A 13,168-nucleotide genomic window follows, 5' to 3' on the forward strand; every position below is an offset into this window, starting at 1 on the left:
TAAGAGGGACAAAAGGAAGTAATGCAAGCTGCTGCACAGGCAAGGGATATACGAGTGTGCAAGTTCACAAGCGTGCATGTGGGAGATGGGTTGGGGTTGGGGACAGAGGGGTGGGTATCATGAGTCAGTACAGCTGCCTCTATGTCCTGGGCTTAATGCTTGTGAGTTATTTGTTTTGGAAATTTAGATTTTAGGAGCAAGTCAGGGTTACACAGGTGCTGGTGGAGGCACTGAGGAGTAAAACCATGGCTGTTGCAATCTATTAGACTGGAACACATTTTAAGAGGAAATAAATAGCTTGTACAAGTCAGACAGACATAGGTCAGCATCTTCTTTTAACTTTTTATTTACTCTCGACTTTAAAAATGACAAACTATCCGAGCTGGTTTCCTCATCTGGTATAAGGAGGTAGTAATAATACATTCTGGTAGTAGTCTATAATGTCTTTACACACAAAGAGATTAGAACAGGGCCTTTCTCAGTTCAGTAAATGTCTATCATAGTCCCTGTTTTCTAAACGAATTGACAACAAATTGTCCAACACGTTTCAAATTCTCACGGTAAAACCGATCAGCTTTTGGTAGAACCACCCCTCTATAGGTAAATATCTTGAGAGCAAGATCCCTGCACCTCCAGAATTACCACAGTAACTTGTGCTGGCATAGTTTTCGATACATCTGCAAACTTTCAGAATAGGGAATTGAACAAGAAACCACAGGTGAATGTAAGCACCACAAGAAAGGGGATTCATTTCTCCTTGGTTTATACTGTATGCCCACTGCCTAGGAGAAAAGTAGGAGCTCAATATATATTTGTTGAATAAAAGAAAGGCATCAGTGACGTTATGAAAGGGGAAGAACAGCTCAGGAAGGCAAAGAGATGCACACGCGCTAACAAATTCCAGCAGACCCAGGTTCTGTTCTCCCAAGCCTGGAATTCATTCATGAGAGTATGCTGTGGAACAGAGAAAATCCACCATTCAGTTAAGGCCATGAAAAAAGCAGAGTTAACGTGGTCTTCCTCTAATACATAACATTCATCTCCAGATGTGGTACAGAATCATCCTCACATGTTTTCTTCATATCAGCAAAATATTGTACAGTTATAGTAAATATCTGGTAACAAAAGCTATATGGAAATATATGAAAATTCATCATAAGAATAGGGCTCCTGGCCAGGTACGGTGGCTCACGCCTGTAATCCCAGCACTTTGGGAGGCCGAGGCAGGCAGATCACCTGAGGTCGGGAGTTCGAGACAAGCCTGACCAACATAAAGAAACCCCATCTCTACTAAAAATACAAAAAATAAGCCAGGCGTTGTGGCGCATACCTGTAATCCCAGCTACTCGGGAGGCTGAGGCAGGAGAATCACTTGAACCCAGGAGGCGGAGGTTGCAGTGAGCCAAGATGGCACCATTGCACTCCAGCCAGCCTGAGCAACAACACCGATACTCCCTCTCAAAAACAGCAACAACAACAACAAAAGAATACGGTTCCCTTTTGTACCTGGGAAATACCAGTGGTTTCAGCAAAAAGGAACTTTCTCCAAGATTACCTATAAGGGACATAAAAAAAAATCACTCTCCTTTAGGAAGCAAAGAAGAGGCAATTGATGTAGTGGTGAGGCATGAGCTCCAAAATAGATCTTCCCCAGAGACTGATCCATGGGTAAAGAAAGTCAAGGGGAATAGACTTCAACAGGATGGTGAGTGTATTAGGTTCATACTGCTGCTTTAACCAATTACCACACATAGAAGGGCTTAAAATCATACAAATTTATTATTATCTTACAGTCCTAGAGGCTGGAAATCTGCAAAGGGTTTCATTACACTAAAATCAAGATGTTGCCAGAGGAGCTATCCCTCTGGCATTTCTAGGGAAGAATCTGTTTCTTTGTCTTTTCCAGGTTCTGGAGACAGCCTGTATTTCTTGGATCTTGGCTTCCTTCCATCTTCAAAGCCAACAATGGCCAGTGTAGACTTTCTCATGATGCTTCAATCTGATACTGAGTCCCTGCCTCCCTCTTCCACATCTAAAGTACCCTTGCAATTACATTGGCCAAGATAATCCATCATAATCTTAAATTAAATTCAGCTGATTAGCAATCTTAATGATCCTTTGCCAGGAAATATGAAATGGTACATGTTCTGGAGAACAGGACATGGACATCTTTAGGGGACCGTTACCTGCCAAACACAATAAGGGTAGCATCTAAATGAGTTTTCAAATGGACAGCAGTAACAACATCATCAACTTCGTATTTAACCACATTCCTCTGTCTGTCCCATGCAGGAAGCAGGGAAAGGAGGGGCTCAAGAGTAGAGGACAGATGTGGGGGTGAAAGAAGAGGATTCAAAAGGAGCCAGGTTGCTTTGTCTCTGGGGGGGGGGGGTGCACGGTGGGATCCTCTCCTGAGAATGACTGCTGAAACAACAGGTAGTTGTGGCAGGTGGCTGAGATCCAAGCTGGTTCGAATACCAGCCACATTTCCACACTGCCAAATGTCATGGCAAGAGAAGATTTGACAGGGAACCGAAGAGGAGCCAGGATCATCCCTACCTGGTGGCATCAAAGAGAGGGGACTGTTATGACCTCCTGCGGGTCCTGACAGGGAAAGGTCCTCTTTTGGGGGCAACTGTGGCGACGGCCCAATGCCAACGTGAGCCACCATTTGAAATGAGAAACAGCGGTGTGGCAGAAAGAAATGAGTCTGGTGCAGACCAGTGGTTGGTTTCCTAGGGTTAGAGGTCTAGGTCTACCTTCTTTTAGAAGACGGGCAGTGGTGAGTCCTTGATGGGAGCCCCCTGCCCCGGAATTCCCTTAAGAGCAGGTGTACCTTCCTCCCCTGCGTGGCTCCACGAAGCTGGGAAAGAAACGCACAAGACGACCACCCTAGAACCCCAGGCCTGTATGGCCTGAAATCGCCTCTCCCCTCCCACACTGCAGTGCTGACACCCCCTTTCCCATCAGCGTCCAGAAAGGAGGGTGAGGGGACTGGGGAGAGGGAGGGGGCAGACACCCAGCAGTCCCTGTGAGGGGGGTGGTTGGGGCGGGGGTGCAGACACATCACGGGGCGGTTTGGTATTCATCCGCTGTTCCCTCCAGCGCGGCTCTTCCCGACCTCGCGATCCTGTCCCCTGCCAGGGACCCCAGCCGCCCGCTGGTCCCATATATTACAGCAGCGACAGAAATATGGTAGTGGTCGACACGTTAGGGTCCGCGGGGTCCTCCTGAGGCAGCCTAGTGCCAACCCGCAGGCCCAGGCTGGGGCTCATCCTGGCCCCGCCCACCTCGGGGTCGGAACTACGGTGGGCCTGGGAGGGGGGCGTCAAGTACTTTCGCGCCGTATCCCTCCGCCCCCCTTCCCGACACCCTCGCGGCGAGCGGTTCTTGCCGCATCCTGCGCAGCCCCTGCCTACTTTGGTGCAGAGGCGTGGGGGGCGGGACGCGTCTTTGCCATTTGGATCGCGGGGAAAGCAGTGGCTCCAAGTGAGCCAGAGGAGAGCTGAGGAGAGGAGGGGGAGGTCGACGACCTGGGCCTTGGGCCTCTGAAGGCAAGTGCGGGTGCATGAGGTGGGGGTCCGCGTTGCGGGGGTGGTCCGGCAGGGTGGACCAGCAGGCAGCCTGCCCCGCGGACCCTGACAGCCTGGCAACGAGGAGACTATCCGTTCGGAGCCGGGCGCTTGAGAAAGGTGCGCAGTGCCCGAGACCCCTGGCGATGGGGAGGCGGTGACCGGAGCGGGCCCGGCCAAGGGCTGAGGGGCTGGCTCGGGAGGCACCGTCAGATCGTTTGGAGGAGAACCGCGCTGACCGCTTCCCAGCCAGCTTTGCAGGCGCCCGCGCCCCGCCCTCGACGGTGTCTGTGCCCGGAGAGGGCTGTGGGGGAGGCTCCTGCGGGAGAAATGTCGGAGCGGGAGCCGTTGTGGGGGGCGCCCGGGGAGGCCGTTGGGGGGCGCCCGGGGAGGCGGGTGGGGGTCGGCGTCCCGGCTGTGTACCCAGTCCGCGGGAGGTGAGCCGCGTGTGCTACTCCGGGTCCCGATTCCCGAAAGGGGCCTGTGGGGCCGCATGTCCTCGGTGCCTTCCCTTCCCACAGGCTCCAGGTTGATGTCAAACTCTTCTGTCTGTGCAGTAGGTCTGGCGTATTCTGACAGGACACAGTGAGCATCTGTAGAGGAGAGGCTTGAAATAAAGGAGCACGAATATTGCCTGGATTTCTGGAGGTGTGTGGGGATGGGGGTTGGGCGCTAAACACTGATTGGGGACCTGAATCGGGGTAGGGGACTGTGACCAGAGCAGGTCAGGCATCCAGGAGCACCTCCTAATCTTCCCCTCTCTAATGGCGCTTCCCCCACCTTCCATCCCCACCTTCCTCCCCCACCGTCCTAAACTGGGGGCATGAAAGGGTGGGCTTTGGAGGTGGGGGTGATCAGGGAGACATACTGACAAGTACCAATTCACAACCTGTTTTCTAGAATATGCGGCGCCCTTCCCCCGTTTTATGCTGCGCAGAGCAAGGGGATGTGGCGCACCTAGTGGTGAATCCTCAGAATTGGAGAAGGGAGTAATGGGAAGAGTATGACGTCAAGAGAAGGAGTTCTTATCTCTGGAACCTTGAAGCAGGGCCCAAATAAAACGAGAATATTCTACCAGCAAAACCCCGAATGTTGAAAGACAGATACCAATAATATGGGGACTCTTATCCTTGGCGTTGGTCTGTCTACCAAGTGCTCTTCTGCCACCACTTATATCCTGACTGTCTTACTTTTTCATGTATTTGTCCATAGGCCTACTTTAAGCCTGGCCAGTTCTGCAAGAAAGGCAAGGAGGAGGAGACTGGCTCACAGCTCTGGAGGTTAGTGAGAAGGGGGAGAGGACAATGCAGGGGACAGTTGGAGAGAGAGAGCATGGCAGGTGGCAGATCAACTTCCACCTGTAGTAGAAGTGGCAGACCCACTTCTATTCTGCCGGATTTGTACAGTGCCAGCATCCTTTTTATTTCTTGCAGGAGACACGAGATAGGTGTAGGTTGGGTTGTGACTCAGAAAAGACCTGAGAGCAGGGACTAGGACACAGGAAACCATAGATACATTGAACCCTTGAATGGGAAGACAGATATTTGTCACAGGAGCCAGAATGCCTGCCTACCTACCAAGCACTCACACTCCATTCTCTCCTGTATGTTCACTTGTCTCTAGGACCCCCTTCTGTCAGCTGTGGGGCTTGACACTACTTGAACAAGAGAAGGAGGGGGAAACTGCACCACATCAGTGAAGGTTGGTATGAGAGCGGGTATACTTTTGGGTGGGGTAGTGGAGGCCAGCATGGGTCCGGGAGTGATTAGGGTCCAATCTGGGGGCTTCTTGGCCCCTCCCATTGCCAACACACTTTCCCACCATTGTTGGACCTGTTTTGTAGGAGGCAGCCGGTCCAGAGAGACTTTCTCAAAGCCCAGCTGTCTCACCTAGCATTCAACATCAGTCGCACTGCATACGTCTCATACAATTGGAAGAGACTCAAAGCCTCATTTCATTCTCTCTCCCTAGATCCACCTCCACTGGCTGCTCAGCTGGTGGTGGAGTTGCTGCTGACAACCACCCTCAACGGGTCTGCACCCATCCAGGAAATATCTGTCTTCCTTTAGCTTGGTTGTACCTGTTCTCGCTCTATCTGTATTACTGAATTATTGACTGAGACTGTGTTTGGGAAGGAGGCTTGAGTGACTACTGGGCTGGATATTGACTCTAACTCTTATTTCCAAGCTTATATCCTTAATCACCTAAAGATCAGAGTGTGAAGAAACAAACCTGTGACAGATTTGTGGTTGAGGTTTAGACTGGGGGACGAGTATATTACCTGACTTTCTTTGTAACTTGTACCATGACTGGGGCAGAGATTGAGCCTAGTGCCCAGGCCAAGCCTGAAAAGAAGGCTGGGGAAGAGGTTGTCGCTGGGCCTGAGAGAGAGAATGATGTCCCTTTGGTGGTCAGACCCAAGGTTAGGACCCAGGCAACTACTGGGGCAAGGCCCAAAACTGAGACCAAGTCTGTGCCTGCGGCAAGGCCCAAAACTGAGGCCCAAGCAATGTCTGGGGCAAGGCCCAAAACTGAGGCCCAAGTAATGGGTGGTGCAAGACCCAAAACGGAGGCTCAAGGAATGGCAGGGGCCAGGCCCAAAACCGATGCCAGGGCAGTAGGTGGCGCTCGTTCTAAAACTGATGCCAAGGCAATCCCTGGAGCAAGGCCCGAGGATGAAGCCCAGGCGTGGGCCCAGAGTGAATTTGGGACTGAAGCAGTGTCACAGGCAGAAGGAGTGTCCCAGACTAATGCCGTTGCCTGGCCACTGGCCACTGCTGAGTCTGGATCAGTTACTAAATCTAAGGGCCTGTCTATGGATAGAGAACTAGTCAATGTGGATGCTGAAACCTTTCCTGGCACCCAGGGTCAGAAAGGAATCCAGCCCTGGTTTGGACCAGGGGAGGAGACTAATATGGGGTCTTGGTGCTATTCCAGGCCCAGGGCCAGAGAGGAGGCCTCTAATGAGTCTGGGTTCTGGTCAGCAGATGAGACCTCTACAGCGTCTTCTTTCTGGGCTGGAGAAGAGACAAGTGTCAGATCATGGCCCAGGGAAGAGTCCAATACCAGGTCTAGGCACAGGGCTAAACATCAGACTAATCCCAGGTCCAGGCCCAGATCCAAGCAAGAAGCCTATGTTGATTCCTGGTCTGGATCTGAGGATGAGGCCGGCAACCCATTCTCCTTCTGGGCTGGAGAAAATACCAATAACTTGTTCAGGCCCAGAGTCAGGGAGGAGGCAAATATCAGGTCCAAGCTCAGGACAAATAGAGAAGATTGTTTTGAATCTGAGTCTGAAGATGAGTTCTATAAGCAGTCCTGGGTTTTGCCTGGAGAAGAGGCCGATAGTAGATTCAGGCACAGAGACAAAGAAGATCCTAATACCGCCTTGAAACTCAGGGCCCAGAAAGATGTTGACAGTGATAGGGTCAAACCAGAACCCAGGTTTGAGGAGGAAGTCATTATTGGGTCCTGGTTCTGGGCAGAAAAAGAGACCAGTTTGGAGGGTGGAGCTTCAGCAATCTGTGAATCTGAGCCAGGAACTGAGGAGGGGGCCATTGGCGGATCCGCATACTGGGCTGAGGAAAAGTCCAGTTTGGGGGCTGTGGCCAGAGAAGAGGCCAAGCCGGAGTCTGAAGAAGAGGCCATATTTGGGTCCTGGTTCTGGGACAGAGATGAGGCCTGCTTTGACCTAAATCCCTGTCCTGTGTACAAGGTCAGTGATAGGTTCAGAGATGCAGCTGAGGAGCTTAATGCATCCTCCAGGCCCCAAACCTGGGACGAGGTCACTGTTGAATTCAAACCTGGTCTTTTTCATGGGGTTGGCTTCCGATCCACAAGCCCCTTTAGAATTCCCGAAGAGGCTTCTGAAATGCTTGAGGCAAAGCCCAAGAACCTGGAACTTAGCCCAGAAGGAGAAGAGCAGGAATCTTTGCTTCAGCCTGATCAGCCTAGTCCTGAGTTCACATTTCAGTATGATCCTTCCTACCGGTCAGTCCGGGAAATTCGAGAGCATCTTAGGGCCAGGGAGAGTGCAGAGTCTGAGAGTTGGTCCTGCAGCTGCATACAGTGTGAGCTGAAAATTGGTTCTGAAGAGTTTGAAGAACTCCTTTTATTAATGGACAAAATTCGGGATCCTTTTATTCATGAAATATCTAAAATTGCAATGGGTATGAGAAGTGCTTCTCAATTTACCCGAGATTTCATTCGAGATTCAGGTGTTGTCTCACTTATTGAAACCTTGCTTAATTATCCATCCTCTAGAGTTAGGACAAGTTTTTTGGAAAATATGATTCACATGGCTCCACCTTATCCAAATCTAAACATGATTGAGACATTCATATGTCAAGTGTGTGAGGAAACCCTTGCACATAGTGTGGATTCCCTTGAGCAGCTGACTGGAATAAGGATGCTTAGACACCTCACTATGACTATTGACTATCACACACTGATTGCCAACTATATGTCCGGGTTTCTCTCCTTATTAACCACAGCCAACGCGAGAACAAAGTTTCACGTTCTGAAAATGCTATTGAATTTGTCTGAAAATCCTGCTGTGGCAAAAAAACTATTTAGTGCCAAAGCTCTTTCAATATTTGTGGGTCTCTTTAACATAGAAGAGACAAATGATAATATTCAAATTGTTATTAAAATGTTTCAGAATATCAGTAACATTATAAAAAGTGGAAAGATGTCCTTAATTGATGATGATTTCAGTCTTGAGCCGCTTATTTCTGCATTTCGTGAATTTGAGGAGTTAGCTAAGCAACTACAAGCCCAAATAGACAATCAAAATGATCCTGAGGTGGGACAACAAAGTTAATATAATTAACCACCTGCCGCTGATCAGCCTTATGTTCCCAAAGAGCCCTGAGTAGTGCTTTGGTGTTCACAGTCTGTTTTTTTGTTGTAACTTATATTTTTTAATGCTGATGTTAACTTTGTCAAACTCTTGTTTTGAGCTGGATCATTTTGTGGATGCCAAATGAATATCAAAACTGAAAACACATTTGTTGATATTTGTCTTGCTGTCCAGATTGTGATATTTTTCAGTATTAAGCTTTCAATGAACTGTGTCACCTAAGTAAGCTACCCTGCTATTCGTTGTTTAAATATATGGTTCTCTATTTGAGTCTGTGTTTTCAATAAAGTTCTATGTTAAAATTGGCATAAGTGACCCTTCTTCAGTTTAAGAACCATGTACAGATAAATCGTGTGCACTTACAAACAGGTAATTATTAGTATGACAAACATGCACTCATTAGAAAATTCTGTTCTTGAGTTAAGAAGGGAGAGATTATTGTGGGCTCTGATATTTGAGGAATGCTTCCGAGAAGAGGGACCCACTTAAATTGGTCAGGATGGAACAAATTGGTCAGGATAGGAGAGCAAGACAACTTGCCCGCCTGTTTGCCCAATTATGAGCCTTCCCAACAAGCAACCTAAAATTAATACTTCTTATAGGACCCATTTAAATTACCATCTTAGCCCTGGGACTTGCATAAGGGTAGGATAAGACAAATCATTAGGTTGCTCTTGGAAGTGGGCAGTGGTGGTTTGAAGAAAAGCGTGTAATTGAATAATCTGTTCTGGTAGCATGGATGAACCCAGTCTGCCTGAAACAAGTAAAAGGAGTTTGATGAGAAAAGCAGTTAGAAAGTTGGGAAGAGGCCAATTTGGGGAACAGAATAAGCCAAATCTGCATATTTAACCATTCAAAGTACAGGTGTTACTTCAATGCCACCTAAAGGCTGAAAGAGTAGGATAGCATAATTAAATGGAGTGGGGAATATGATTTCCTTTATATTCCTAGACAAACCATTCAAAGTACAGGTGTTACTTCAATGCCACCTAAAGGCTGAAAGAGTAGGATAGCACAATTAAATGGAGTGGGGAATATGATTTCCTTTATATTCCTAGACAAAGGAAAGTGTTAAGGAAATACCATGCAGCCGTTGGAATGATTATGTATGGATAGGTTTATTGACACAAAAGGACATTAATTATTTTATATTTGGTGAAACAGAGAATGTGACATCATGTATGGAAAATTAGATTCCATTTTTAAAACATCTGTAAATGTACACAATTCCTATGCAATTTCAATAAGAATTTCTAAACACAGTCTGGAATAAAATATATACCTTGTTAAAAAATGCTTAGAGACAGGCGTTGGGGAGATGCAAACATTAATAAGACAAATTAAAAAATTAATATGCTTACATTTTGTGCCTTGAGTTATAGATGAGCATGCCGGAAAGGACAGAATTATATAAATGAATAAACTATAAGTGTTAAAAAATGGTTAGAGATAATATCATTTAGAAAAGTTGTAAATGAATGAGCTATCAGAAAGACTAGCTTTTTATAAAATGTTTTCAAGATAAAAATTAAAATTGGCCAGGCACAGTGCCTCTCACCTGTAATCCCAGCCCTTTGGGAGGCCGAAGTGGAAGGATTGCTTGAGCTCAGGAGTTCAAGGCCAGCCTGGGCAACATATTGATGCCTTGTCTCTACTAAAAATACCAAAAATTAGCCCAGCATGGTGGCACGTGCTTGTAGTCCTAGCTACTCAGGAGGCTGAGGTGGGAGAATCACTTGAGCCTAGGAAGTTGAGGCTGCAGTCAGTCATAATCACACCACTGCACTCCAGCATGGGTGATGTGAGTGAGACCTTGTCTCAAAAAAAATAAAATAACCAAGGGTGGGCCAGGCGCGGTGGCTCACGCCTGTAATTCCAGCACTTTGGGAGGCTGAGGTGGGCGGATCACTTGAGGTCAGGAGTTCGAGACCAGCCTGGCCAACATAGCGAAATGCTGTCTCTAGTAAAAATACAAAAACTTAGCCAGGCATGGTGATGCGCTCCTGTAATCCCAGCTACTGGGGAGGCTGAGGCAGGAGAGTCGCTTGAGCCCGGGGGGCAGAAGTTGCAGTCAGCTGAGGTCGCACCACTGCACTACAGCCTGGGTGACAGAGCAAAACTCCGTCTCAAAAAAAAAAAAATTACCAAGGGTGTTAAGTTTAATATTAGTCTGTTCATGGTACAAAAATGGCACCTTTTTCACACAATTATTACCGTAAAAAACATAACATTTCCTTTTGAGGTGACAACAAAATTCTGGAGCTAGATAGTGGTGATGGTTGTACAACACTGATAATGTACTGGGTTGTATACTTTAAAATGGTTAAAATGGTAAATTTTATGTTATGTGTATTTTGCCACAATAATTTAAAAAATGACCACACCATACCTTCAGTCAGGAGAATTGGAAAAGACAGGGATATATGTTGGTTTGGAGAGGAAATTCAGACGTACGAGAAATATCCAATGTTTTATTATTTTTAGACATGATAACATTTATTTGTCTGAGGATGCTCTAAATTTTCAAAGGTAAAATTACAACTTATGTAAATGTAAAAAGAATATGTGAAAGATTTTTCAACACAATTAATGAACAACTGCTAGGATTAAGAAAACAGTTGAAGGGTATATGTGTATATACAATATACACAATATGAGGATATAAACAAAACATTGATTTCATAAACACATAGGAAATTAATAAATGTTAGAATAACACTGCCAGGTTAAATATAAAACTGGTTAATATCTTACAGGGCAATAAATTGTAATATTTAAGGATATCTATTGCACTGGACATAAATCATTTACATATCTATTGAATAAAATATCTACATGTTAACATCAGTGTCTACAGAGTTGAAAAATAGGTAAATCAATAGACATCCCAGCACTGCCCTGAAATGACATCCAGTAACTAATGGTGACTTTACCTAAGTTTTGTATAATTTTTCTGACAGTGCAACATGCTTTTTTTCCCCACCTGATCCTAGTTTGGTAAGGTATATGGAAGTGGCAGTTTTGCCTCCCTTCGCAAGCCATAAGTTTTAACAGGGATTATCCTGGTGGTGCAAATTGGAGTTTGAATGTTTGTTTTGCTTACCAGCATTTTTCAAGACAGATCTGTGTGTGTTTTAGTATGTCGCTTGAGTCGTATACAAAATATTAAAAATCACTTCATTTCCCAAATCCTCATCGAATGTTCCTCGCCAGCCGAGTGGTCCTCCAGAGCAAAGGCCAGCCTTCCTTCCAGCTGTCTGGCCAAGGAACTTCAGGGTCTTCTAGCAAGCACCCCAGAGGCAGAAGACTGTCATCCATGGTACAGGACTGCGGCGAACAAGCTGACTGCGCAGTCACGTGGGGCTGACGGTGGGTCAGGTGACCAGGCTCTGGATTAGGCCTGCCGAGAGGAGTGTTTTCTTGCATCCAGAAAGGACCTGAAAGGCGGACGACACCTGTGCTCCGCAGAGCAAAACGTGGGAGGAACGGCGGGATGTTAAGGTAGGTAGGTGTCTTTCCATGTTGCATCAGCCTGAAAACTAATTTCTCAGGCGACTGGAACTACAGCATTTGTTGGTAAAGGAAACAATCCCTCAGCCAACCGGGAGCGTCTTAGCCCGTCTGTCTTTTGTCCAGGAGCTCAAGAAGCAGAGAGTCTACCTGCCCGACTCATTCGTGGAGAGGAGCAGCGGTTGCTATTGGAGGAGGTGGGTGCAAGGACGGCAGATGGCGTCGCTGAGAGGTGGTGACTGAGACTAGATGTGGGTGCAGGTAATGCCTCGGATCCGCTTGCTCCCTCCTACCTTTTGAACACCCTTGACCCTTCATCCCAAGGCTCCCAGCCCAGTGCCCTGTGTTTGTATGTGTGGGTGGGGGAGGTGGGCATATGGATGGAGTTGGCTTCAGGGGAGCCCAGAGCGGGGAAATGGTGAAGTGACAATTCGTGAATACCTGTGGTGCTGGATCAGGAAAGGCAGGGGTGGGGATGGGAACCGTGAGCTATGCGTCCGCACTCATTCTAGTCTCTGTCTTCTTACTGGCAGTATTCAGGCAGTGGGGATGGCTGATACCAGCTCAAAACTGGCAGAGGGTGGAGGAGGGCAGGAGAAGAGAACACATACATCTGCCTTTTGCTCCAAGGCTCCAGGTGGCTGGGGATGCAAGAGAGGAATGAACCTCAATCCGGGCAGTTCTAGGAAAAGGAGGAGGAGACATAGACTCGAGGGGAGGAAACCTAGATGCTGTGGGCCCTTCACCTAGGATTTCTCATTAGGATACTCCAAGCTTCTCAACCCCCAAGGGGATTCCTGGATCTCAGCCCCATGCAGCAGGATCTCATTCCCATTGAGGGACACAAAGTGGGTTGCTACTCCGTGTGAGCTCTCTCTCCCTGCTGTCTTGGGCCTAAGAGGAGGGTCTTTCTGGGGACCACCTACAGAAACTGCTTCATGGATAGTCTCCTAAGTTTCCCTCTGCATACCCTTTGCTCTCTTGTGTTGTGATCTCTGCTCATTCCTTAGGATGTGTTTCTTTGGTCCCATCCTAGGTAGCAGCCCCATGGTAAGTCCTTGTCCTCTTTCACATCGAGTATCCTACTTTCCCCCTACCCCATGCACCCACTGGGTACCAAGTGAAAGAAAATGGTTCCTCTCCCCACAATACTTCTGGCACAGAATGTGTGGATTTTTCACACCAAGCAATTCTCCTATTCTTTGAGGACATCAGCTAGGTATCC

At 47.4% G+C, this 13,168-nt stretch overlaps 2 protein-coding genes across 6 annotated transcripts in view; both read left to right on the forward strand.

Annotated features, from left to right (window-relative positions):
- Positions 1-4,129: 4,129 nt before the first annotated feature.
- Positions 4,130-8,744, forward strand: GPRASP2 (G protein-coupled receptor associated sorting protein 2). The gene is made up of 4 exons (XM_054470628.2): positions 4,130-4,220; positions 4,785-4,852; positions 5,196-5,273; positions 5,544-8,744. The coding sequence occupies exon 4, from the start codon at positions 5,878-5,880 to the stop codon at positions 8,392-8,394; it is 2,517 nt and encodes an 838-aa protein (XP_054326603.1). The 5' UTR covers positions 4,130-4,220; positions 4,785-4,852; positions 5,196-5,273; positions 5,544-5,877; the 3' UTR covers positions 8,395-8,744.
- Positions 5,194-13,168, forward strand: part of GPRASP3 (G protein-coupled receptor associated sorting protein family member 3) — a 39,616-nt gene continuing 31,641 nt past the window's right edge. For 3 of the 5 annotated variants that reach the window (XM_063660287.1, XM_054470630.2, XM_054470632.2), the window contains exons 1-3: positions 5,194-5,273; positions 11,647-11,934; positions 12,070-12,204. The gene's annotated coding sequence lies outside the window, so the exon portion shown is untranslated. Of the gene's footprint in view, positions 5,274-11,646; positions 11,939-12,069; positions 12,205-13,168 lie in introns of all 5 variants that reach the window. The other 2 variants (XM_054470631.2, XM_063660288.1) reach the window with 1 other exon arrangement.

Source organism: Pongo pygmaeus, chromosome X, assembly GCF_028885625.2.
Source record: "Pongo pygmaeus isolate AG05252 chromosome X, NHGRI_mPonPyg2-v2.0_pri, whole genome shotgun sequence".
Classification (NCBI taxonomy): Eukaryota; Metazoa; Chordata; class Mammalia; order Primates; family Hominidae; genus Pongo; species Pongo pygmaeus.

What these genes read in the sequence shown, in the direction of transcription:
- GPRASP2 (XM_054470628.2), top strand. Translation starts at nt 5,878, where the DNA reads ATGACTGGGGCAGAGATTGAGCCTAGTGCCCAGGCCAAGCCTGAAAAG.